The sequence below is a fragment of the Dermacentor silvarum genome, chromosome 1, assembly GCF_013339745.2.
Source record: "Dermacentor silvarum isolate Dsil-2018 chromosome 1, BIME_Dsil_1.4, whole genome shotgun sequence".
Classification (NCBI taxonomy): domain Eukaryota; kingdom Metazoa; phylum Arthropoda; class Arachnida; order Ixodida; family Ixodidae; genus Dermacentor; species Dermacentor silvarum.
In genome coordinates, this window is record NC_051154.1 from 8,283,646 (window position 1) to 8,307,300 (window position 23,655).

General features: G+C 47.6%; 1 protein-coding gene across 6 annotated transcripts in view; it reads right to left on the reverse strand.

Annotated features, from left to right (window-relative positions):
* The window catches only part of LOC119456455 (uncharacterized protein ZK1073.1-like), a 187,279-nt gene that overhangs the window by 86,975 nt on the left and 76,649 nt on the right, over positions 1–23,655 (reverse strand). For 5 of the 6 annotated variants that reach the window (XM_037718278.2, XM_037718261.2, XM_037718270.2 and 2 more), the window contains 3 exons: positions 22,476–22,505; positions 14,583–14,633; positions 4,831–4,894 (listed from right to left, as the gene is read on the reverse strand). In XM_037718278.2, coding sequence (XP_037574206.1) covers positions 4,831–4,894; positions 14,583–14,633; positions 22,476–22,505 — 145 coding nt within the window. The remainder of the gene's footprint in view (positions 1–4,830; positions 4,895–14,582; positions 14,634–22,475; positions 22,506–23,655) is intronic. The other variant, XM_037718285.2, reaches the window with a different exon arrangement.

Consider the following 23,655-nt stretch of genomic DNA (forward strand, 5'->3'; position numbering starts at 1 on the left):
TTCTTTTGACTGGGTCTCGCCCGCGCCGTGCGGGCGAGACGGGCGAGACCTTTCCGCTTGTGAGCCCTGTCAACGTCCGAAGAAGCCCTCCACACTTCCAGCTCGATGTCACCAGCCAATCGACATCCCGCCCGAACTCTTTTTCCGTGTTGGTCTAGACCTTCTTGGACCATTTCCTCTCTCAGGCTCTGGAAATAAATGGCTGCCGTCGCTACTGATTACGCTACTCGGTACGCAATCACAAGAGCCCCCCCCCCCCGATAAGTTGTGCTACTGACGCGGCTGACTTTCTTCTCTACGACATCATTTTAGTGCACGGTGCTCCGCGCCAATTACTCACTGACCGTGGCCGTAGCTTCCTCTCGGCAGTCGTAAAGGACATCCTCCGCTCCTGCTCGACAAAGCATAAGTTCAGCACGTCCTACCAGCCACAGACCAACGGCCTCACGGAGCGCCTCAACTGGACCCTCACCGACATGCTATCGAAGTACGTTGCGGCCGACCACCACGATCTTCATTCACCATATGTGACGTTCGCGTATAATTCATCGCGTCACGACACCGCCGGCTATTCACTATTCTATCTCCTATATGGCCGAGAACCCGCGTTGCCCTTGGACACTTTTTTGCCTTCGCCCGCACGTTCAGCCACTGAATAAGCCCGCGACGCGATCGCACACGCCGACAACGCGCGCCAGCTCGCCCGCACCCGTCTCGAGGCCTCACAGGAGCATCAGAGTCGCCTCTATGATTGCCACCATCGCGACTTGCACTTTTCTCCGGGTTCTCTGGTGCTTCTCTGGTCACCCATCCGCCGTGTGGGCCTTTCCGAAAAGCTGCTGTCGCGCTACACTGGCCGATACCGTGTGGTGTGAGAAGTGACCGATGTGACGTATGAAATCATCCCCGCCGACCTCTCAGCGTCATCGTCTGCTGCAAGTGACATCGTTCACGTGGCGAGACTAAAGCCATACCACTCACATTTCACCGCGGACGTGTAGCTTAAGCACCGGGACGATGCTTCTACAGCCGGAGGTGATGATACGGAACGGCCACCACAGTGTAGCTGCACTGCGGAGAAGGAAGACGACGTGTTCCCGCTTGATATAGCGTCGCCATTTTGGCCTCCGTTAGCTTCCCTGTAAATCAATTGTAAATAGCCTTGTGCATCAGCTACACATTATTAATGCGATTAGCATTCTTTGCCTACTTGAGTAGTTTTCAGCCCATCTATCTATCTAGCCTCTTACACCGACCCATTGGCTCAAGTTGTCTAATAGCTTGGGCTACTAGGTATGGGCTCGTGGTCGAGATGCCGTCGTGGCCGTCGCATTGCCGTCATTCCAGCTTTGTCATCCGACACTCGTCACGCCATTGCCGTCATGCATTCGCTGTCCACACCACCATAGTGATGCTGTCGTGGTAGTTCAATCGTCGTCATTCCAGCTTCGTTATCCGACTCTTGCCATGCTGTCGTCGTCGCGCCTTCTAATTCCACCCAGTGGTCCAAGTTGTCTAATAGCATGGGCCACTAGGTATGTGTTCGGGGTCGTGATGCCGCGGTCGTAGTCGTTGCATCGTCGTCATTACAGCTTTGTAATCCGACTCTCTCCATGCCATTGCCATCACGCTGTCGGTTTACTATTGCGATAGCAATTATATGGACACTCCAGGCGCATTTCTACCGTCGGCGTCGCCGTGATGTTCCGTAAAAGTCCACGGGCGATAAAATCGTCACCGCGCGCCGTATGATCTATGTGCGAGTGAAAGCGTGCGAGGGTGAGCCGGCGATCATGACTCCATTTCCCGCACGCAAGCGAACGAAGCGGGAAGGAAACGCGCTCTCTTCCAGTCGCGTGCATCACTCCGGAGAGAGGGTAGGGAGGGGGTGGCATGACGACGTTGTCAAACCATCGTAATCATGCCGTCTTGGTCATTCTCGCGTCTTGATCCGATTGTCGTCTTGCCGTCGTGATCACGCTATCGTCGTCATACAGTGGTCATCTCGTTGTCCTGATGTCGTCGTCGTCACTTGTCGTCGTTATAGCCTTGTCATAATTTAAGAATCGACATTTCACTGTCGTCATGCCGTCGTCGCTATGCGCCGTTGTCGTTCCATCAATATCATTCCTTCTTCGTCATTCGATGGTCACTGCGTCGACGTCATACAGTGGTCGTCGTGCCTCCATGCTCATGGGCCACCTTGGCAAGCATAGCAAAGTCGGACGATATCGGAGTATGTGGCATATAGCCGAAGCTACGAAAGTCTCAGAGTTACCACTACACCGTGCCCCTTGTCCAACCACAGACGGCCTTGATACGGAGCATCCGCCGCGGCTGTTGGAGGCAGATCTAGAGCCTCCACTGGGTACGTATACGGATAAAACAGTTAGAAGCGCGCTCCCAGATTGGTGCCCGGTCTTTAGGAGAGCTCAACGCTGGGAAATGAGTATTTAATAGGTGCTTTGGGATGTCACATGTTAAACGCCATGTCAGGATCAAAATGAATTCAGAGCCCCGGAAATTACCACGTCCCTTGGTTCACTGTGCAATTGGAGAACGCAAAACACGACATTTAAAAAAAAAACATGTAGTAAATATTCTGCACACGTATAGAATTGAGTAGGGCTGCTTCCTGCTTATTGGGCTGACAACTGTGGTATTTCCACATGGATCTTTGCACTAAAGCTGATCAGCTCGCAGTGTTTTGCGTTCACAATGGAAGAAAAGATGTTCCGATCGTGAATACCGTTCTGTGAACTGCTGTTCTCCCAGGTTTTCTTAGTATTTGTTTCTTTGCTCCAGAACCCTAAAATAGAATGTCGAGCCGTCATCTAACTCAAACCAAGGTTTTGCTGAGGTAAAATTATTTTGCCAATATTTTTATCAATAGAAAAGTTCACAGAAGTATATATGTCGGTTAGATAGCACTTAAATGTATACAGTCACTCGCACTTCGAAATAATTCTTTTCTGGTCTCCCCTGACATCCGGCACCATTTACTCAAACTCACTGAGATCGGAGTCCAGTATCAGAGATGAGTGCACTCGTTAGAAAGTATGCCCCCCAACGAATGACTTAACGTAAAAATATTCCATGCTGAACGTTTCATCATGAGCCACAACGCAAACGAGTGACGATCGATACGACGTATTTTCTGCAAGGTACGACATTTAATACATGGAGCGCAGAATAAATAAAGAAGTCTAGCACAATTGACACATCGACGCGTGCTTCAGTAGAAAATAAATAAAAATAAATAACACATGAAAACCTGCTGCTTCCAAGCCATTGACTATAAATAAAGAAAAAAAAAAGATGAGCGGCGCATGATAGTAATGGTGATTTAATACAGCGGCTGAACGTACCAACCAACGCAGCACCATTTCTAGCCCCGCACCGTATAGCAGTGTTCGCACCATTTGGATAAGAACTCGGAAAGATGGACATGCGACATGTCATCTGAAGCTATGGTCAAAGTTTCTTGCTGTTCACGCAGTCATTGTCGGCGACAAACGCCGATACAGCGACTTGCACTGGCGTCGGGCTCTGCCCTTGGAAGCAAAGGAGGCGGAGGCCGGCTGAGGTAAACAATGAGCGCGTCATCGCGTGATCAAACATCGCGGCGCCTACGGGAGCGCCGTGATAAGGATCTATAAAACTGTGGATGCCAGGGGCACTTTTTCCGAGCTGCTTACAACACAGCACCACCGTCGTTGCAACCGCATCCGACAATGCCTTGGGATGACGCGTATTGAGAGTGGGCACATAGAAGAAGTCGCAGTTTCGCCCGAAAGGCGAAGCATCAATTGCGATAACAAATTAGTAGAGAGCTATATGGAGTAAGGATAGCAGTTTTATCGGCTACATAACTTGGACACATTCGCTTACTAACTGAATTAACAAGCATGGTGTCAGCGCGCACAAGCAAACATGAATAGATCCCACTCGATGACCGCAGACAACCACTGTCAAAACGCTGGCGCGAGCAAGCGCGACTGAAACAGCATGCCAAGGTTCGTGCAGGGGTGAGATCGCACAAACAGCTCGCGTTTCCGTTCCTTCGCTTGCCCTCTCTGGATTGATCAGAATTGTGATTGCGTCAGCGGCCGTCAGAGACAGCGGGGCGGTACCGCAGATTTCCCCCTTTGTGACGTGGCAGTCAAACCGAACACGCGGAAAGCGAGCTGTTTGCGCGATCGCAGCCCTGTCTGTCGCTTAAACGGAAACTGAGCGTCGAAAGCACAGCACATACAAAGGTAAGAGCCGTGTGGAGATCGCTTTCAAGATACGTTGCGCGCGACAGATGCAGCAGCGCAAAGTACAAGTACGCAGTTGCTGGCAGAGTAGAAGCCGCACCCCCTCCCTCCCGCACTGCCTTCCCGCTTCCCTCCTTTCCCGTGGGAGATTTAGTCGCCAGTTCCCCTTGCGCCCGGTCGCAAGATATGCATTCGGTGCCGCAGATAAACGTCGCCTCCCCTCAATCCCTCCCATCCCCCCCAAGGCATTTCGCACGACGGAAGACGTCGCGTTTGCTCTCCACCGTGCGTTCGCTTTCCGTGAAAGTACCATCGCGCGCTTTCACCCGCACATGCAGCGTACGGTACGCGGCGACGATTTTATCACCCTTGGACTTTATACGGAACCTCACGGCGACGACAGCGGCGACAGCAGAAATCCGCTTGGAGTGTCCATATAATTTCTATCGCAACAAAACTGCTCAAAATGCGTGCCGCATGCTTTCGTCCGCTCAGTACATGTGCCACCACTTCTTCAGCTACACTAATAAAAAGAATAAAAGGCAGTGGGAATTTAAACGAAGCCGCTTACGGTTATTTCCTATGTCATGGACTGTCAGGAACACTGCTTTCTTCTCGAGGTTGTCCATGTCTCCCTGCAAAGAGAAAGCAGACTGTGACACAAACGTCTGTCGATAATTATTTGAAAAGCTAGGACTTTACAGGAAGGTGCGAGCACGAATGGGCTGATATGGCCCATATGCTTTGGGAATGTCAACGCCATGAGCAAGAAGCACCAAGTGGAAGGGAGAAGACAACAGCAGGACCCTCTGAAGTGGGGCGCCTCGCTCACAGATGGCAAGCCGCCCTCCTCAGCGAGGCACCCGAGGACCAGGAGTGGGCCGTCCAGCGGCCCAGGGTCATTGCCGAGGATCTCGGAAGATTTTTCTCCGGCGATGGACCCCTGGCAGCCTAGCCCCGGGCACCAACAGCCATAACCGTTGGACAAATAAAGTTGATTCCTATCCTATCCTACAGGAAGGCGCAGAGAACGTGCTGCCTACGGTGACCGGCAGCACGGCAGCAGCAACATCGTCACGCGCTTCCCGGAGATGATGATGATTTGTATTGGAAAATGGGGTGGCGTCACCTGGCCTGCTTGATGTAATCAAGTTTTCGTAAATCAATTGCATTGCTATCAGTCCTTGGTATTTTCTTTCTTCCTTAAAACATCTATATTGTAAATTTGCCTGTAACGACTCCCGATCTACCAATGTCTTCCCTGCTTTTTTTTTCTGATCGCCATTATTCTAAACATTTCTTGCTAGCCTCGACCGTTGACCAGTTAATGCTTCCATCCGCTCTGAATCCCAGTGCTTCTGGAAAGTGGACATTTAATACGGGACTCGCTCGGAGAATATCAAGCCTTCCATTACAATATGCTAAGTAACTTTCAAGACTTGCTCCAGCAGATCCATGCCTATAGCTCATCCTCTGGCGACTATTTGATCTGGTATCTTTGTCTTCAGGCAACCAGCTCGGGCCTCAAAAAGCAAAGCACTGTCTTTGGTACCATGCACTCAATTTACTGTGTCTGTTTTTCTCACCTTCTAGTTGATGATTCCTGGTTAACGCTTTCAATTACCCTGTACTCGGTTGACAACTTTCTTGACCTCTTCCTCCATTTTGTGTCCACATATTTCAGGCACAGATATATGCACACTTGAGCCGATAATTTCTTTTCATCCATGCTCCCGAGTCTTTCTTGAACTCAAATTTTACTCAAACGAGCCCCAACCAATGTCACCCTGCACTGTCTCATTAGGGGTTTTGCCGTGGACCTCCAAAGCCAATCGGTCCTCCGACTATTGGTTAACTTCAAACATCGACAAGATCTCTGATTTTAAGCACAGAATTGCATTTCGCAACATTAGCGCTGGTACCATTACACCTTTCGAAATTCCCCCCGCCACATCAAATTTATTTTCCCCCAAGTGCTGTATGTTTCATCATTGCTGCATTCCGCTTTACCTTCATACTGAGATTACGTTGGTCGATATCTGAGTAGCTATTACTTTCGTTTATGCATACACCCAGGTATGGCTATGGGTGCGATTTACTGATACCACGTTGTTTTTGTCTCTTCACCAGCCGCGCTGGCTTAACGGATATATGGTGTTGCGCTGCTTAAGGCGAGGTCGCGGGGTCAAATTCCGACCGCGGTGGCCGCATTTCGACGTGGGAGAAATGCAAAAACACCCCTGTGCTGTGCATTGGGCGCACGTTAAAGGGTTGCTGAAGTGGACAAATACATTTGAAGTGAAAATAGGCAATTTAAGAATCACTTTGCCGCAAAAAATACATCAATGCGTTCAGCAGAAGCGGAGTTATTGGCCATCAAACACGGCCTCCGTTGTGCTCCCCTTCCGCCTTCAATATCTTGCACTGCGAAGGCTACGGCGGAGTGGAGCGGGGCCGCAACGGTCCGCCTCATAAACGTGACCGTAGCGCGCAGTTCAAATTTCATTTTGGACTTCCGATTTTGGTGCCTACGAAGCGCTAAACGTAAGCCACACGCGATTGTCCTCAACGAGGCGCAGTGCGCTTGCCACTGGACTCGTGGCGGCACCTCGCGGCGGCCGCGGTGCAGCCGCCCCAGCGACCAATAGCAGCCGTGTATTGGAGTGTGCTTTATTATGAAATAAAGCACACAGAAAAGAGCGAGGATCATAGGGTCTTTTGAAGCGAGAGCATTTGAGAGAAAGGTGACTTCGCGTTCCGCTTGCGAGCTCCACGGACCGCGTACGACAGCAGAACTTGGCTGAGATGTTCACAACAGCGTATGCTACCCGCGGACTATGTTATTTCACCAAGCCCGAGGGGTGGTTCAGGGCCCCTTTAAAGATCCCCTGGTAGTGAAAATGAATCCGGTGTCCCCCAATACGGCGTGCCTCATAATCAAGTTGTTGTTTTAGCGCGTAAGACCCTACAATTCATTTCAATTCAATTTTTGTGTCTTAATTCACTAAAGATAAGAATTCCTGACTTTGTTGTGCTAAAATTAAGGCCTAGATTGCTTCATTGCCACATGTATTCGCGAGTATCCGCTAACAAATCTATGTCGTCCGCATACAACCGCCCCGGGACCCTCTGTTTCACCCCATTACGGATGTAAGGAAAATTAAAACCGAATTCTCTGCTTTCGAATCGTCTTTCTACGCCCTTAAGATCAAGCGTGAATGAGACACAGGAAATCCTTGCTTCAGTCCTCAGTGAATTTCCACTGTAGTTCTTTGCATTTCTGGCATCTTATACTATTTTATTTGGTTCTTCCTCTATATCAACCGAGCAGCTCCGCGAAGTCGTCGTGTATGCCCTCGTGCTCAAGAATACTGTATGACCAATGTTCATGCGGCGCTCTGTCAGCCCGTGCGGCGCCCAGCGACGAAACCGACGAGAAGGGATGATGATGTGTAAGTGCAGATATGAGGAAGATGAAGTGCACTAGGTGATCACGCTACTGTTCCACGTGGACGCAAGCGGCCAGCCTGGACAGAAGTTAAGCTGTCACCCGCTGTGGTTGCTCAGTGGCTGACTGCTGAGCACGGGGTCGCGGGATCGAATCCCGGCCATGGCGGCCGCATTTCGATGGGGGCGAAATGCGAAAATACCCGTGTACTTAGATTTAGGTGCACGTTAGAGAACCCCAGGTGGTCGAAATTATTCCGGAACCCCCACTACGGCGTGCCTCATAATCAGATCGTGGTTCTGGCACGTAAAACCCCATAATCTAATCCTTTTTTAAGTTAAGCTGTCGCGTGGCGCCGGTGTTAAGGCGGCAAGCGTGACGCCACAGTTCAGTTTGTGTCATTACTGTATACGGGCCAATATGGCGAACCTGTAGGTTGTCTGCTAAGCGAGAAATACCAAATACTAAAATCCCTATATAAGAAAAGTACCGCCATCTACTCTTTCCTCCGCCGCCTCCTCTCCTAAAGCGCTTGCTTTTTTCTTTACTTTTTGCTTGCGAAAGCCAAGTCGACGGTGGCGCACCTAGAAAGTCCACGTTGAAGCTTTCAGGCCGGGCGCGCGTCGCCGCCGCCGCCGGCGACTGCGGCTGTGCAGAGGACTTTCAACATGGCTCTGAGGCGGAAAAAAAGAAAATATAAAGAAGTGAAAAGCGCGCGCTATCATCGTCCAATCGGAGATAAGGGAGAGAGCGAAGTGGCGTTTATCAAAGGATGGCGGTACTTTTCTTATATAGGGACTTTACCAAATACGGGTGCATAGTCACACTGCATCGCCAGGATAGAATGAAACGGTGCGGCGAGTCCCGTCATGGCGGCTCTTGTTGGCTGGCTTTCGGTGTTGGCGCGAGTGAGCGGCAGGATATACGGAACTGTTCGCAAATGGACGACGAGGCCCGAGAATAAAGTACCGTCAAGGGCAGGGGTAGTGTGACGGCCGTAGACGAGAAAAAAAAATGGAAAGTAGCCGGTTGTACGCCGTATACCAATATTATAAGAAAAATTGACGAATGGCAGGATTGCTTCCCAAGTGCTGTGGTAAGGTTGGATGTACATAGAGATCATGTCACAGAGAGTGCGGCGGAAGCGTACGATCAGTAACTACGGTCAGTCAGTTACTCTGGAGAAGTGGTGGATGTATTATGAATAGTTTTAGAGACACGAATGAGCGGTGTGGTGGCTGTCCGCACACCTCGTTGAGCCAGCATTCTCCAATGTCTCCGCCACAGTGTTTTCTGCATTTCCGTTCCAGCATGACGCTTATTTTCAGCAGTTTCTCGCACTCTCAATTCTACCCCCATTAAAGGATTACTTGGAGTGGCATCATGCACAAAAAAAAAAAAGATTAAAATAAAATAATACTTTTCAGCATTTGTCAGCATTTATCCGGAGAACTCTGTTTGAGACAGTAAATTCCATTAAGAATTGTTCCTTCATTATATTGCATGTGCTATCTGTATAAGCGTGAATAAGATGGTCCCAAAAAGCAGGATAAACAGTTGTCTCAAGATAACCAAAACAACAAGACAAGTGAATGATAAGCGAAGACACTCCGCAGCAGGCAGTGAAGGCGTGCAATGAATCGGAACCCGAGGACCGCATCATAAACTGAGTCACTCAGAAATGCTTGTAACGAAAGACAAAAAGGTGCGGAATGACATTTTTGTTTCTTTTTTCCAATGTAGAAAGACTCCGAGAAACGGAGCCTTTCTAATAAACTAACACTCGCCGTTACAGTCATGCGTAGACAAATTATACCAGCTGTTCACAGTCAGACAACAAAAATGTTACACTAAGAATGGTACCTATATGCTCTGGATGCTAGAAAACAGTAAAAAAAGGCGAGCTTTGAAGGATTATTCACAAAAAATGGCTTCGAACTCTGGAAAAAGCGCAAGCTTGCCACCGAAGAAACGCACAATGCAGCCGAGAGCGTCGCGTAGGGACGAACTACAGACACAAAATAATAAAGGACACAATCGAGGAGGCGAGGAAATAAGCTGTCGCAGTTTCACCCGAAAGGCGGCGCATCGATTGCGATGACAAATTATTAGACAGCCAATTGTAAAGATAGTATAGTGTTATCGGCGGCCGTATAAACTTGTAAACATTCGCTTACTAACTAAATTAACAAGCACGGTGTCAAGCGCGAACAGGCAAACGTGAAAACATCTCACCCGATGACACTCGCTGTGAAAACGTTGGCGCGAGCGCCCGCAGCAGCGAGCGAATTGCCTCTCGCTTCAACGCCAGGCTGAGCGGCGAAAACAGGGCGCACACGAAGCCATAATACCTAAAGCAGATCGCTTGCACGCGTGGCCGCGCCATACGCCGCAGCCGCCTTCCCGCACCCCTGCTGCCTTGGAAGATGGCGCTCTTCCTCTTCGCCTTGCGCGCGAGATCGAGCCACCATCCTTCTCGCCTTGCCTGCTTTCACTCGCGCCCACTGAATTCCGCACGAGGCCGCAATTTTATCAAATTTGGACTTCATACCAAACATCATGACGATGGCGACGGCGGAAATGCACCTGGAGTGTCCATATAATAGCTATCGCAGTAAAGTGCCGGAGTGGAACTGAGGCACTAAGCTCGATGTCCCAAATTCATGTGTATGGAAGAAGGCCGGAATGTTGGCCACAGGTATGGCAATTAGTTACGGGGTTGATGGATCTGCTGGGTAGCCCAAGATGACTAAAAACAGCACTGCATAACCCATATGCGTGTACTCATATTGCATTAGTATACTTTATATATATATATATACAGCGTGTCCCAGCTAAAAGTAGCCAATGTTTTAAAAACGACAGAGTTTGCTAGGAGGCTCAAACCAACTCAGTGGTGTTGAGGATCGCGTGTCCTAGTCTGCGATATTTTTTTCGTTCTGCAGAGTTAATTAATTAGTATAAACTAATTGCCTAACGTTTTAAATATTGACTTCACCAAGAAAGTGCCAGTACGAAAATTGTAGATTACATTTAAAAATGGCCGACTGAAGTGTTTGCAACTAAGTACCATTCATGGAGCTTCTTGTAATTGCCTTTATAGAAAGCCCGCGAAATACAAAAACAACCGCGCCACTATTTCAGCGCCCCCAGACAACCATCAGTAAAGGACATAGTTTGCATGCTTTTTTCGAAACTCACTCGCATGCCCTGTCGCGATCGGGCGCGCAGTGCGAGCGGCGGTGATAAAGGTGTGTCGCGCTTCGACGTGACATATATCACTCCACTTGTGGAATGAAGCCCGAATGCACAAGGCCAGAAAAAAAAAAAGAAGAATGGAAGCTCGGGCTTGAGTAAATGTTGACCGCCGAATTGTTTAATCGGGAAGGAAAATGCAATTGTCATGTTCTTCTATACGTTCGCGATCATATCTTACTAGCGAGAGTTGTTGGCGTGTTCTTTGCATCCACCGGTAACGCAAAGCCCGTCTCGGAACCGCTATTGACCCTTTTCGGGGAGCAGTTTGTTTTAGAGAAACGAGATGGCGCTCACGGCGGCGCGCCATACCTCTCCTCAGCGACCGCGCACGAATACGAAACCATTACCGCTTCTACCTTGCTTCTGTGCGATCAGCTGTCGGTAATACGACTGAGTTATCGCTAACGCTCTGTTCTCCATTCACTCTGGTTTGAATCATGTGGATTGAAGACGTGTGAAATAGTTGGCTGCAAAAATAGTGACTGACATGTTAAGGAATAGAATGAATCTGTGTGGCCAAGTTCGCAGACCGCTGCTGCAACTGTCCGAACGTGTTACCGGCACTTAGTGATGTATGGCTTTCCTCGAGGATACAGAAATTTGCTCATCCGCCAGCCTTGTATCGCTAACCTTCAAAGAAAGGGCTTCATCCCCAGAACGTCGGCAAGAGTGAGTACCACTCGTTAAACAATGACAAAGGGAGTAGCGCTGCTTCCTGTCATAGTAAGTTTCGCGCACGTTATCTATACACATCTGTCCCAAATGGCAAGAAAACTTACGCCCACTCTATCGCCGACGTATCAAGAATAAGTGAATGGGCGCACACTTGAATTTATGCGCACTGTATACGCACAATAAATGACGGACTACACCTATGGCGCACGAATGGTCGAAGCTGAATGTTTCGTGACGGTTCACAAGAGTAAGCGAGTTACTAGCTGTAATATATATTTGCTACAAGGTATTACGATGTACAAAACAGCTACGTTTCAAGCCTTGTGCGTAGCAAGAACAAATCTATCGGAACTGAGCACACCCGCGAGCAATTAGGCAGAAAATAATCAGATAGTGGCCGCACCGAGGAACTTCACTGAGTCAGAAACTGACAAGCCACTGCTTCAAAATATTTGCCGAATAAAGAACAAAGAGCAAAACACACTAATCCTGACTGAATTCATAATCGGAAAGCTTGGATAGCTTGGAATACATATTTAACCCCGCTTTTAGAACAAGCACCATATACGCTGCTTGCGCCGTTTGGACATAGCTTAATCAGCTCTGAAATCGCTTTTACATGTTCTCTGAAGCTGTGATCAAAGCTTCGTGTCGTCCACCTAGTCACCTCACCGTCTACGATATCTCCGAAAACAGAGGTTTTGTAAGCCGCACCGGCGTCATTCACTTCCATTGTAAACAAGGAGGCAACGGAGGCAGTTGAGGCAAGCAATGGACGCGTCACCACGTGATCAAACATGGCAGCGCCCACGGGATCGCCGCGAAAAGGGTCAATACAGATATGCGAATTTCGTTCCTTGATCGCTCGATGGGGAGCGCTGAAATAGTGGCGCTATCACGCGCTTGTTTTTTTTTTTTTTTTTTTCGCGGGCTTTCTATAAAGGCAATTACAAGAAGCTCCATCAATGGTACTTAGTTGCAAACACTTCAATCGGCCGTTTTTAAATGTGATCTACAACTTTCGTATTGGCACTTTCTTGGTGAAGCCAACATTTAAAAAGTTAGGAACAACTGACTTTGCAAAACTAAAAAAATGCCGCAGACTAGGACACGCGATCCTCAACACCACTGAGTTGGTTTGAGCCTCCTAGCACACTCCGTCATTTTTATAACATTGGCTACTTTTAGCTGAGACACCCTGTATGTCTATATATATAATGAACGAGAAGAAAGGGAACGAACCGAGGGGCCCAATTTTTCTTAATCATAAGAAGCCAGCTAGCACTGACACCAAAGACAACATAGGGGAAATTACTTCTACTTACTAATTGAATTAAAGAAATGATAAATTAATGGCAATGAAAGTGGATGAAAAAATAACTTGGCGCTGGTGGGGAACGACCCCATGCCTTCGCATGTTGTCCTTGGTGTCATTGTTTGTTGCCTTCTTATAACATGATTAATAAAAATCGGGCTCCTCGGTTCCTTTTTCTCGTTCATTAGATAACGAGGGCTCGAATCCGGCAACATTGATGCCTTCAGGGAGCTTATGTGGGTCTACTGACCAGTCACCTTCACTCTAAAGAGATCACGTACTCGTGACGTCTGCGGCAGAAAGAATGTTCCACATCCGCCGTCTAGGTATGTGAGTGCTGGCGCTGGCTAACACTCCCAGGGTTAGTTCTAGTCGTAAAACATAAAAACCCCGGAAAGTGGATGGGAAAACGGCGCCGCCGTGGCTCAATGGTGAGAGCATCGCACGCGGAATGCGAAGACGTAGGATCGTTCCCCACCTGCGGCAAGTTTATTTTTCACTGACCTTCATTTCCACTAATTTATCATTTCCTTAATTCAGTTAGTAAGAACAAGTAATTTACCCTAGGTTGTCCTTGGTGTCATTGTTTGATGGATTCATATATGTATATCTCTCTCCATATATATATATATATATATATATTATATATGCACGCGTGTGCGTGTACATAACTATATAACCAGCTATACAAAATTTAAATACCTGTATCAGGTTATCACAACGGTACATTAAGCTGCTATGGTGGCTTTGCGTGTGCGAGTGGGACATCGCATACTTCAATATTGGCAGGTGGGTGATTTATAATCAGATGTCAGCGGCTGATGGTCTAACACGGTACAGGGGGAGTGCTACGTCTCTAAAAACAATATTACGAAAAAGAAAAAGAAAGTCACTTAAAAAAGTAATGCTTACAATTTAAAGGCGTGCGAAGGAACACCTTTTCATAGCATCCGGAGTTACCACGGTCTTGGTGGCTACTGCTGTCCATGCACACGACCAAGTCAATGCGTACTTGATGGACCGTGAATTTAACTTGAAACGTTACGCGAATGCGATTTCTACAGATAATTTTGGCTGCTTGGCAAAAAAAAAAATAGACTAAAATTCATTAGCTGTACTTACGGTGCAAACATTGTAATGTCGAAAACAATCGCACGCAACGACAACCTGATTTCGTTTCATTTTTATACAAGGCTTGTCACTAAGCACTGCTCATTCTTAGGTGCAAACTTGGCGCAAAGATCCAGGGCGCCAGCCCAAAAGCAAGACGGAGAAGTTACGCCTGGCGAAAAGGTGAAGCCTCAGAGGTGGTCACACTTTTTTCTTTAAGGAATATGGTGGAATGCTTAAAAAAACTCCAACAAAACACCTTAGGCTACGAGTGGTTTGGCCTTTACAATATAAATGTAAAGCCTAGGCGGAAAAGGCGAACTTTTATATTTCATAGTACTTTTACTGGCGCATAATTTTTTATGCGCAATGCGTCCGCCAAGAACAACGAATCTATGCATACCACATTTGCGTAGTTAGCCTAGCGTTTTAATAAAATCAGTGATAGTTAAGCTTCGAAGGCGCGGTATGGTGGCCCAGAGCACACATTGTTCGATGATAAAAAAGTAGCACTCACCTGGACGTGAACTGTCAGCTTGCCACAGTTCTTCGTCATGACTTCTATTTTCTGAAAAGACAAGAAAAAGTGATGAGAGAAGTAGCGCTAACTTGCGCAGTGGAAACTTTATAAAGCCACACTACTTTCACGCGCGAAACATTTCCGAAAGTTCAGTTGCCTCAAAGGAGTCGGAGCATGAGAAACCCACATGCGACGATTCCACTTTACATGCTGCATCTCCACAGCTATGAAAACCGCAGGCGCATTATTTATGGTATGACGGTTTAAGACGGGCTTGCTAGAGATAACTTCGTGTAGAGAAAACATACGTGTAAATACGGGTTGCCCCAGCTGTGATGCATCGCGTTAAAGAAAAAAAAAAAAATACTGGCCATTCTACGCGAAGATAACCAAGTGCATATTGTTCACAGTCGAGTAGAGCAACCGCCAGTGATTTGTTTGATAATGCCATTCAATTTATTAATTGCAATTAGCTCTAATATTTTAATTACTCCTTTGAATGACGTGCTGTCAATGAAAAATTTCTAGAAATTTGAAAGACACTTAAAACTTGCATCTTTTGAGGCAGGTACTTATTGCCCTGTTTATTTTTTCCGACTGATACAGATAGACCGAGAAAAATGTGGTTGATCCCTCTTATATAGGAATCGGTATAGAACACGAAAGTGAAACGTGTCTTCACAGAAGTAGTGTAATGTTTATTGCACATTGATATATAATGTCTATTGGTGTTTTGTGGCTAAAGCGCCCTTAGGCGTTGATGCACCCACGCTGACGCCTGGTGGCACGTCTCCTCCATCACGACTACCAACGTCGATGACCATGAGCAACCGTCGTGCATATGGAAGCTGCACTACGCTGCACACGCTAGCACAACGCGAAAGACGAAGCACGTAACTGACACACTAATACAACGCGCAAGACAAAGCACGTAACTGAATCGTCACCGAGTCAAATCAGCGCGTACAGCGCGTCGTAATTGCAGCCTCCGCGATCAACTTCAGAAACATTTTCAGAGCTAATTGCGGAGGCCACGCTCCGCTGTGCTGAGTACGGTGAACGCCACCTAGGTGGCGTTGGTAGTGCTTCTTGATGCCAGCGTCCCTTCGAATGCTGGCATCGAGGCGTCGTAGTGCTGAGACCACCGAAAAAATGAAAGATATCACGTGACTAACCGTCCGACCGCATCAAAAAAATTGCGGCAGCAGCCATCTCACGATGACTATGGACAGTAATGCGCCAGCATTGACTCAATAAGGCCATACACGGTATCGCCACCGTCAAAATATGGAAGCCTGTACTGACACGGGACTCTCGCGCCTCCGTAAGAACACTCGGCGCCACCTGGCGCGGCCACCACAGAGACGCATGACCCCCGAGACGCTGTTGTGCCACACGCTGGGTGGCACATACTAAGTGACCCAAGTTGGCGAGACTTTCATTCAAGACATATCCAGTGAAAGCATTGGCGTGAAAGGCGTTCATTGAAAAGGAGCACACACCCAGTGCATATGTGCTGCTAATGTGCTTGAGGAACACTTGTGACGGCGGTTCCGCTCAGCATCCGATAAATTTTAGTGATATTTTCGTCATTGTACCTAGTTGTCCAAGTTGGCATCAAAAACGTTCATTGAAGAGCGGCACGCACCTATATGCTGGCACATATCCAGTGACCCAAGTTTGCATCAAATAGGTGCACCGAAGACCAGCACAGATCGAGTCGCTCAGTGCTCCAAGTGGGCGTCAAAACATTTGGAGGACGCTTAAGCTTCGCTTTTAAGAGTGGAACGCATTCAAAGATCCATGAATGTTGTCAGGCTTCCCGGGTACTGCAGCTTTTTTTCTCCACATTCGCCACTGCGCGGCGTTGCCGTTTAACGCTGCCGAGGAGGCGAGCGCCATCTCGATAGTGTCTTGTGCAAGTAACCTACTCGGGCGCGCCGCTGTTGGTATGGTAGAAATGCTGGAAAAATGGGTTTGAGTTTCCTCGCAACATAATTGTTTTCTCGTACATTGAAATTAGAATCCGACGCTATCGTGTCTGCAGGCTGTGGTTAAATCGTATTTTACGACATTTCTGACGGATTTTGCTTTGAGAATTTTGTTCAATAATGCCTTTGCGCCACGCGGAGGGTCGTGGCGGTTCGGGATGATTTTCTCCGTCATGGACGCCGGCGCGCCACGCCGACGCCGGATGTTTTGCGACACGGGGCCTTTAATGCTGTCGTGTGAAAACGTTTCTTCGAACAGTGGTACCTACCCAGTCCCGCGTACACAGTGCGCATTGAAAAATAGGTTCGCTGAAGAGCGGCATGTATGTACACATTGCCACATACTCAGTGACCCATGGTTGGCTGGTTTCTAACCCCGTTACCTCAGCACAGCAGCCCTATGCGCTAACCATTCGACCACTGACTACCCAATGACCCAGGAATGAAAAACGATTGGATACAAACATACAAGAATACATAGATAGCCCCCGGAAAGTGCGTGCGAGCGCCAAAAGAATGCTAATGCATTAAAAAGTGATTATTGGCGTATGCTTCCGGTAACTTTTGCGGTTATCATCATGACTGTCTGTCTGAACCTGGTGAATGAGAAATATCCTGGTGTTAACGGGCGGTTTTAACTTTCCTGATACCACGCGGTCTGATCCTCGCTCTTTTCCGTCGTCATCTGAATCGAGTTCTGTTCGGATTTCGGACTGTCACAGCTTGTCATTGTTCCAGCACGGGTCACCGTATCATCTGTTCTTGACCCCGTGCTTGCTTCGTCACATGATGATTCTGTCAAACATATTTCTTAAAAGCGATCACGACTTGGCGCTTTCACTGCCGCTACCTCGCATTAACAATCGCGTTAAATACATAAGGGACTACAACCTGGGCAACTTCAGCGCCATCAATGCTGGGGCTTATCACAAGCGAAACTTTCTGAACTAACAAATGTATTCTTGTTAGTCGAGTTTACTGCAACCCTAATGCACCTAGGCATAACAGATATTTAAACCACCTTTACATTCAGAAAGGAAAGTTTTTTGGAACCTCTCGCACATCTTCTATTCGCAGGTCTGCTTATCAAAATCCGTACCTGGAAGCTTTAAAATCCACACGTTTTACATGTTTTATTAAGACTCTGGCATCTGTGATAAGAAAACTAAACAATTTTTGAACACTTCTAACGGCAACGAAAGTAAGAATTTCTCGCTAAGTACATCGGAAGGTTATCGTGTTGAAGATCATGATTGCGCGTCAGTTCTGAATACCTTCATTCAAGCATTCACCAAAGTAATACGAGCAATCAACGCCGCCTTACGTTTAATCTTTAACTTCCTACCCACGGACACTATTCTGTCGATACGTCAGGTGAAAAAAATAATGCATGCGACTTCTAACAATAAATTGTGCGTTTTTACGTGCCAAAACCATGATCTCATTTCGAGGCACGCCATCGGGGGATGCAAGGAGCACGAGCGTTTCGGCATTTCGCCGCCATCGAAATTCGGCCACCGCGGCCGGGACTGCATCAGCAGCGCAACGCCAGTGCCACTGGGCTACCGCGGTGGGTCCAACGCTACCTCACTGAAATTGGTATGATGCAACGTTACACGCTATATTTTCTCAGCGTGTAAATTATTCTGAGAATATAACTTCTCGACGTCGGCGCTTTCGGAAATCATTCTTCTGTGATACACTACTTCCATTCACTAACGAATTACAGTTGCCTCTCGATTCTGTGTGGCGACTCGCCTCTGTGACAAACAAATCGTGCCATGTCATCAAATCGCGGACGTTTAGACGCCGAGAAATCTGCGACGGTTGGAAACTGTTTTCTGTGTGCGTTCGTGACTCCTCTCCGCGACGGTTGGAAACCGTCCATATGCCGGCCGCGAGCGTGGCGAGAGTCCGCTGCCGCGCTCTCCGGGCGGCGACTTTCCAATTGGTAGTAGATACAGTGTATCTGTGTAGATACAGTGTAGATAGAGATACAGTGTAGATACAGTGTAGTAGATCTACTACAATTGGTAGTAGATCACGTGGCACTGCGGGTCACGTGACTTCCGCTCAACACGTGTTGTCATGGCAATCGTGGAGCTCCTAGGCGCTTAGGGACATAGTCGCTTAGGGACTTTTGAGGCACTGGTCTGGCGCGGCGGCTGCTAGTTACTGAGCGTGGCTCTCTTTATCTCCGGGACCGCGCGCAGCGACCTTGCCGAGCGCAGCTCCTACGTGCGTAGGGAGCGAATCGTTTAGGGCGCGTTGAATGTCGCGGAAATCCTTGCAGTAGTGGTGGTGTGGCATGACGGCTGTTGATCTCGGTGAACTGTGGTGGTGTAAACAAGCGGATTTACAGGGTGCGAGAGAGCAAGGATGATATTCCTAAATAAACGCATCACTGTTTTGATGATCCAAATGTAATCTCACTATCAGGGAGGGAGCAATCTACCTGACTGGAGCGGTATTTCTTTATTTGGGGTGTTGCTACGCTGCGCTCCGCAACACCCCAACGACCGCCGCTTCGCGTCGGCGCCCGGCACTGCGGCTTCCGCCGCAGCACCGGGGTACAAACGCTAGCAGTATCCGCTTGTTTACACCACCACAGTTCACCGAGATCAAAAGCCGTCATGCCACACCACCACAACTGCAAGGATTTCCGCCCCTAGAACAAACGCTACAATAATAAAGCGCGGCCGGCGTGGGCCAGACATCGCCAGACATTCAACGCGCCCTAAACGATTCGCTCGCACGTAGTAGCTGCGCTCGGCAAGGTCGCTGCGCCCGGTCCCGGAGATAAGAGAGCCACGCTCAGCGGAGACCAGTGCCTCAAAAGTCCCTAAGCGATTATGTCCCTAGGCACCTAGGAGCTCCACGATTGCCATGACAACACCTGTTAAGCGGACGTCTCCGCTGTACTTACTAGCAATTGTAAAGTCGCCCCCGGGGAAGGATGTCAACAGCGCTCTTCGCCGACAGCCTCCAGCACGAGCGTTGCTTCGCCCTTTGTCGAGCTGCTTGTCGAATTGACCGATCTTGTTTCTGCCTGTCTCCGTTGCTGGTCAAGCTCCAGACGCTGGGCCTACGCTACCCCTATTGGTAGCGTAGGCCCAGCGTGAAATCCGGAGAATTTCCTTGTCAAAGTGTAAACTACGTGCAAATGCGTACAGTTGGCACACTGCTCCCAACAGCGCTACTGGTAGGCGCTGATCTTGCTGGCGAGCCGAGCGGGCCGTTTAGCAAGCCCTTTCGCTTCCGGCAATAGCGCAGTGGCTTGGAAGCCACTGATAAAAATAATGTCATGGCCGTTCTCGAAAGGTGCGTATGTTTGATTTCATATACCATCTTTCCATACACCCGTTTTCGCATGTTATGGCAAACACAGCAGTGTAACTTGCGGCTCTCCAAGGCGCCGTCGCTTATGTGATTCAACAACCACCTAATCAATGGACAATATTTTGTGATTTCAAGTCTAAATAAAACCTATAGACAGTCTATGGACTTTTGTCTATAGACTCTCTAGCGTTTATTGTCTCAATAAACAGTGCAAGATCTTATGTCCTTAAAGGTATTAAGTCCTTAAAGGAATACTGACATGACATTTCCGACTCTTCATTTTTTGCGGTAAATGATGGCCAAGGATCTTGAGACTCTTATAAAATACTGGGAAGCATCAGAGCGATCTGAATAAGTTCTTCTATATCCAGCTCCAGCGTCGCTTTCCAACAGGTGACTATGTCATCACGTATCATGATGCAGAAGGTGGTCACGTGAGAACAGGACATGTTTTGGAACTCGCTCGGTGGACTGCTATCGGCTACTCGCTGCGAGGCCTGGTGCAGCAGCATAGCAGGCGACTGAACAAGCCAGAACCAGTGTCCAACTGTCACGATGTCCTTCTCCCACGTGACCACCTGCATCATTACGTCACGACATAGTATCCTCCTGAAAACGACACTGGCTGTACAAAAGCTGCTATATTAAATTATGCAGGGCGCTCTGAGGTCTGCAAGTATTTTTTCCTGGGTTCAAAAGTCTAGGACGTTAATTTAACATACAAAATTGCAGAGTCATAAATATGACGTTAGTAATCCTTGACACTGTCTATGGACTAATCTATAGAATTTTTCTATATGAAGTCTGCAGGTCTTATACAGGGGTGTCCCAGCTATCACGCAGCACGATTAAAAAAAAAAAAAAGAGGAACGGCGTTACGCGAAGCAAACCTAGTGTGTAAAGTTTGTAGTACAGTGGAGTAGCCACCAGTATTTTTTTCGTTACTGAGATTTAACTAATTAATTGTAATTAATTATCTAACTCGAGTAGTACTGTCCTAATTATCAAAGTGTGAATGAGAAAGTTGTAGAGCAACATGAAAAACTCCTGATACAGCTTTCCGTTGCTCCATACGTGCTACATAAATGTGTTTTTCCGAGCGTGAAAGAAGCCCGCGAATACACGCAGAATTGCCGCACGACTGGCCGCTCGAGGCACTTTGCGTGTATTCGCGGGCTTCTTTCATGTTTCACTCATTCAAGGTTATGCTGCTTGCAATTGCGCTATGTTGGCCAGAAACCATGATGTAGACATATGTTACTTCAGAATTATGTCTTATTGGAATAAAAACAGTGCTGGGGGGTTTACTTCCTCTTTAAATTGAACTGTTTAGTATACGTGAATGACGCCATCAAGTTTAGAAAGTATTTTACGTCCTAACAGGGTCATGGCTCAAAGTTAAGGTCATTAAAGTCACCGTGTGCGCGAGGTATTTGAATAGCGACGATTTCACATATAGCAACGACATTTCAGACAACAATAGAAATACCCGTTCCACATTTTTTTACACTGTTCTTTACCGCTCTTTTCTAACACTGTTAAATAAAACCAGTTTCAGCCTCATTTATTGGTTTAATTTGGCTGCTATAGTGGCTGTACCCTCAGATCAGATAGTGCGCGTTCACGTTGGCCAGTGGTTTCGCAATAGCTAGCATTAAGCATTGTGTGGTGGTATGTTAGTCTCCCTCTCAGTGACGCTCCCTATAAATAGCGATGCAGCAGGCTTATATTGAGAATAATAAAGTGAGGATAATAAAGTGAGGGTGACGTGGCCGGAAACATTCACAGCCAACCACTCTGATCGCGCAGGCTTTGTGGCATCAAGCAAATTAATTACTTATGAGTGGCGCTTAATGACATCGGGCACAGACAGCTTGGCTGTGCCCTTTGAAGCTGCTACGCAATGGCTCATCGTGCCCTCCACCTGCTGTAGAAATTCAATTTCCTGAATGGCGTCTGAACACTGGCAGTGCTTGTTTCCCTTTTGCTCCGATGATGATTGGCTATAAACTGTTGTATCACCCCGAAATGAAAGGATTTGGCGACATTAAAGAAGGTGATCTCCTAGTCCACGTAGTCGCCCTGTAAGGCGACTAGAAAAGCGTCCAGCTTCATCTCCTGTATGAGACTGGAAGCTCATACTCTGAAATAAATGGGCTAGATAGGTGACAGTGGGGTTGGTGAAAAACAAGTTAGGCGCCTTGAAAGATATAGTGAGAATGGTGATCTCTATGGCTATTTGAAGCCCTCTTCTTAAATACCTCGCGGAGCTGGCATAAACATGGCTTTCAATTCCAGCAGATTTTGGGTTTCACGCAGTGATTTTTCCAGCGTCTGACGATTCCAGTGGAACACTGTATGGATCAGTCACCACAGTTGTGCGCTTTCATGGAACGCCTCCATGTGAATCCGCCTCAATACAGCGGTTAGCTAAGTGTGACCTTACATCAAGTTTACGTCGACGGTACTTGACAAGCACAGATCGGCATCCAACATAGTGGAGCGCCGAAGGGGGCGAGGCTGGGGTAGGTCACTACAGATGCTTTGTGGCAGTACATACCATCATGGAATCCTCGTGTTCCTGGATGTCCTGAAAACAAGCAAACGGGATCCGTCAATCACAGCGTGGGGTGGCCACTCAGGCACATCCGCCAGAGTGAAAACCGCGCAACTAGAGGCTCTGCAAATGCAGACATGCTGATCTACATGGCGTGGCGAATTACACGCAGCAGTAAGTCACCCGGCAAAAGGGCCTTGAGAAACCGTAGAGGGGGTTCTCTCTAAAGAAGTGACAGCTACAAAGTCAGCACCCTTACGTGTGAGATCCAAGTTTCTCGTTAAGACAGTGACCGCCTGGTCATCTGGTCAACTGAAAACTGGTATGAGTACGGAATCAGCTTTGCGACTGCATAATGTCCTGCTGCCAAGCGGAGAGCCCATCTCCAGGCCAGGCAACGCATTATTTTTGCGCAAAACAAAGTGTGCAGTGTGACACAACGTGGCGCGATGATGAACATCGTGCATGTTTCCTACACACAGCATTTTGTCGGCGTTTATTCGTTTACTTGGCTAAAATCTTCCCTATCTCAATATATTGGGGGAATGTGTTACGGGATGTTTTTTTTTTCTTTTTTTTGTTTTGGCGTTTGAACAAATGATGGGTGAAATTAGCGGCCTGCATTGCGCACGCGGTGTAAATGCGGTAAACACATCTGGAAGATGATGCTTTGCATACCCTCTGGGGCAATCAAAAGTCCCGCCCTTGAATTCCCTCCGCTAAAATTTTTCTCGCCGTTTTTGAAAGCTCACGATGAAGAAACAGGTCCAATTATACAGAAAGCTTGGTGCATTATGGTGTAAGTATACATATAGTCCTATTTAGTTTTTACAAGCAAATTGTATGCTTATTTACTTGCCCCTATTCGAAAAAGTAATATTTCTTTTGCGAAAATGGCTGCGTAAGAAGAAATGAAGAAAAATTAATTTTCTGTATTTTTGTTAGAATATTGAAAATCTGACCCGCTTGAAATTACTTATTTTTTCTAAAGGGTGTCGCGGAAAATTTACGGAATTAGATGAGGCCCGAAACTTTTGATTCATTTATTTATGAGTCCAACGGAACATTGGAACTACACGAGGGACGCCGTATTAGAGCCCAACGTGTGCTGCCTCAAATCGAGCCCTTAGGGCATTGCTCTCTGCTTCAGCGCTACAGCTTTTGCGGACATGCATCAAAGGTT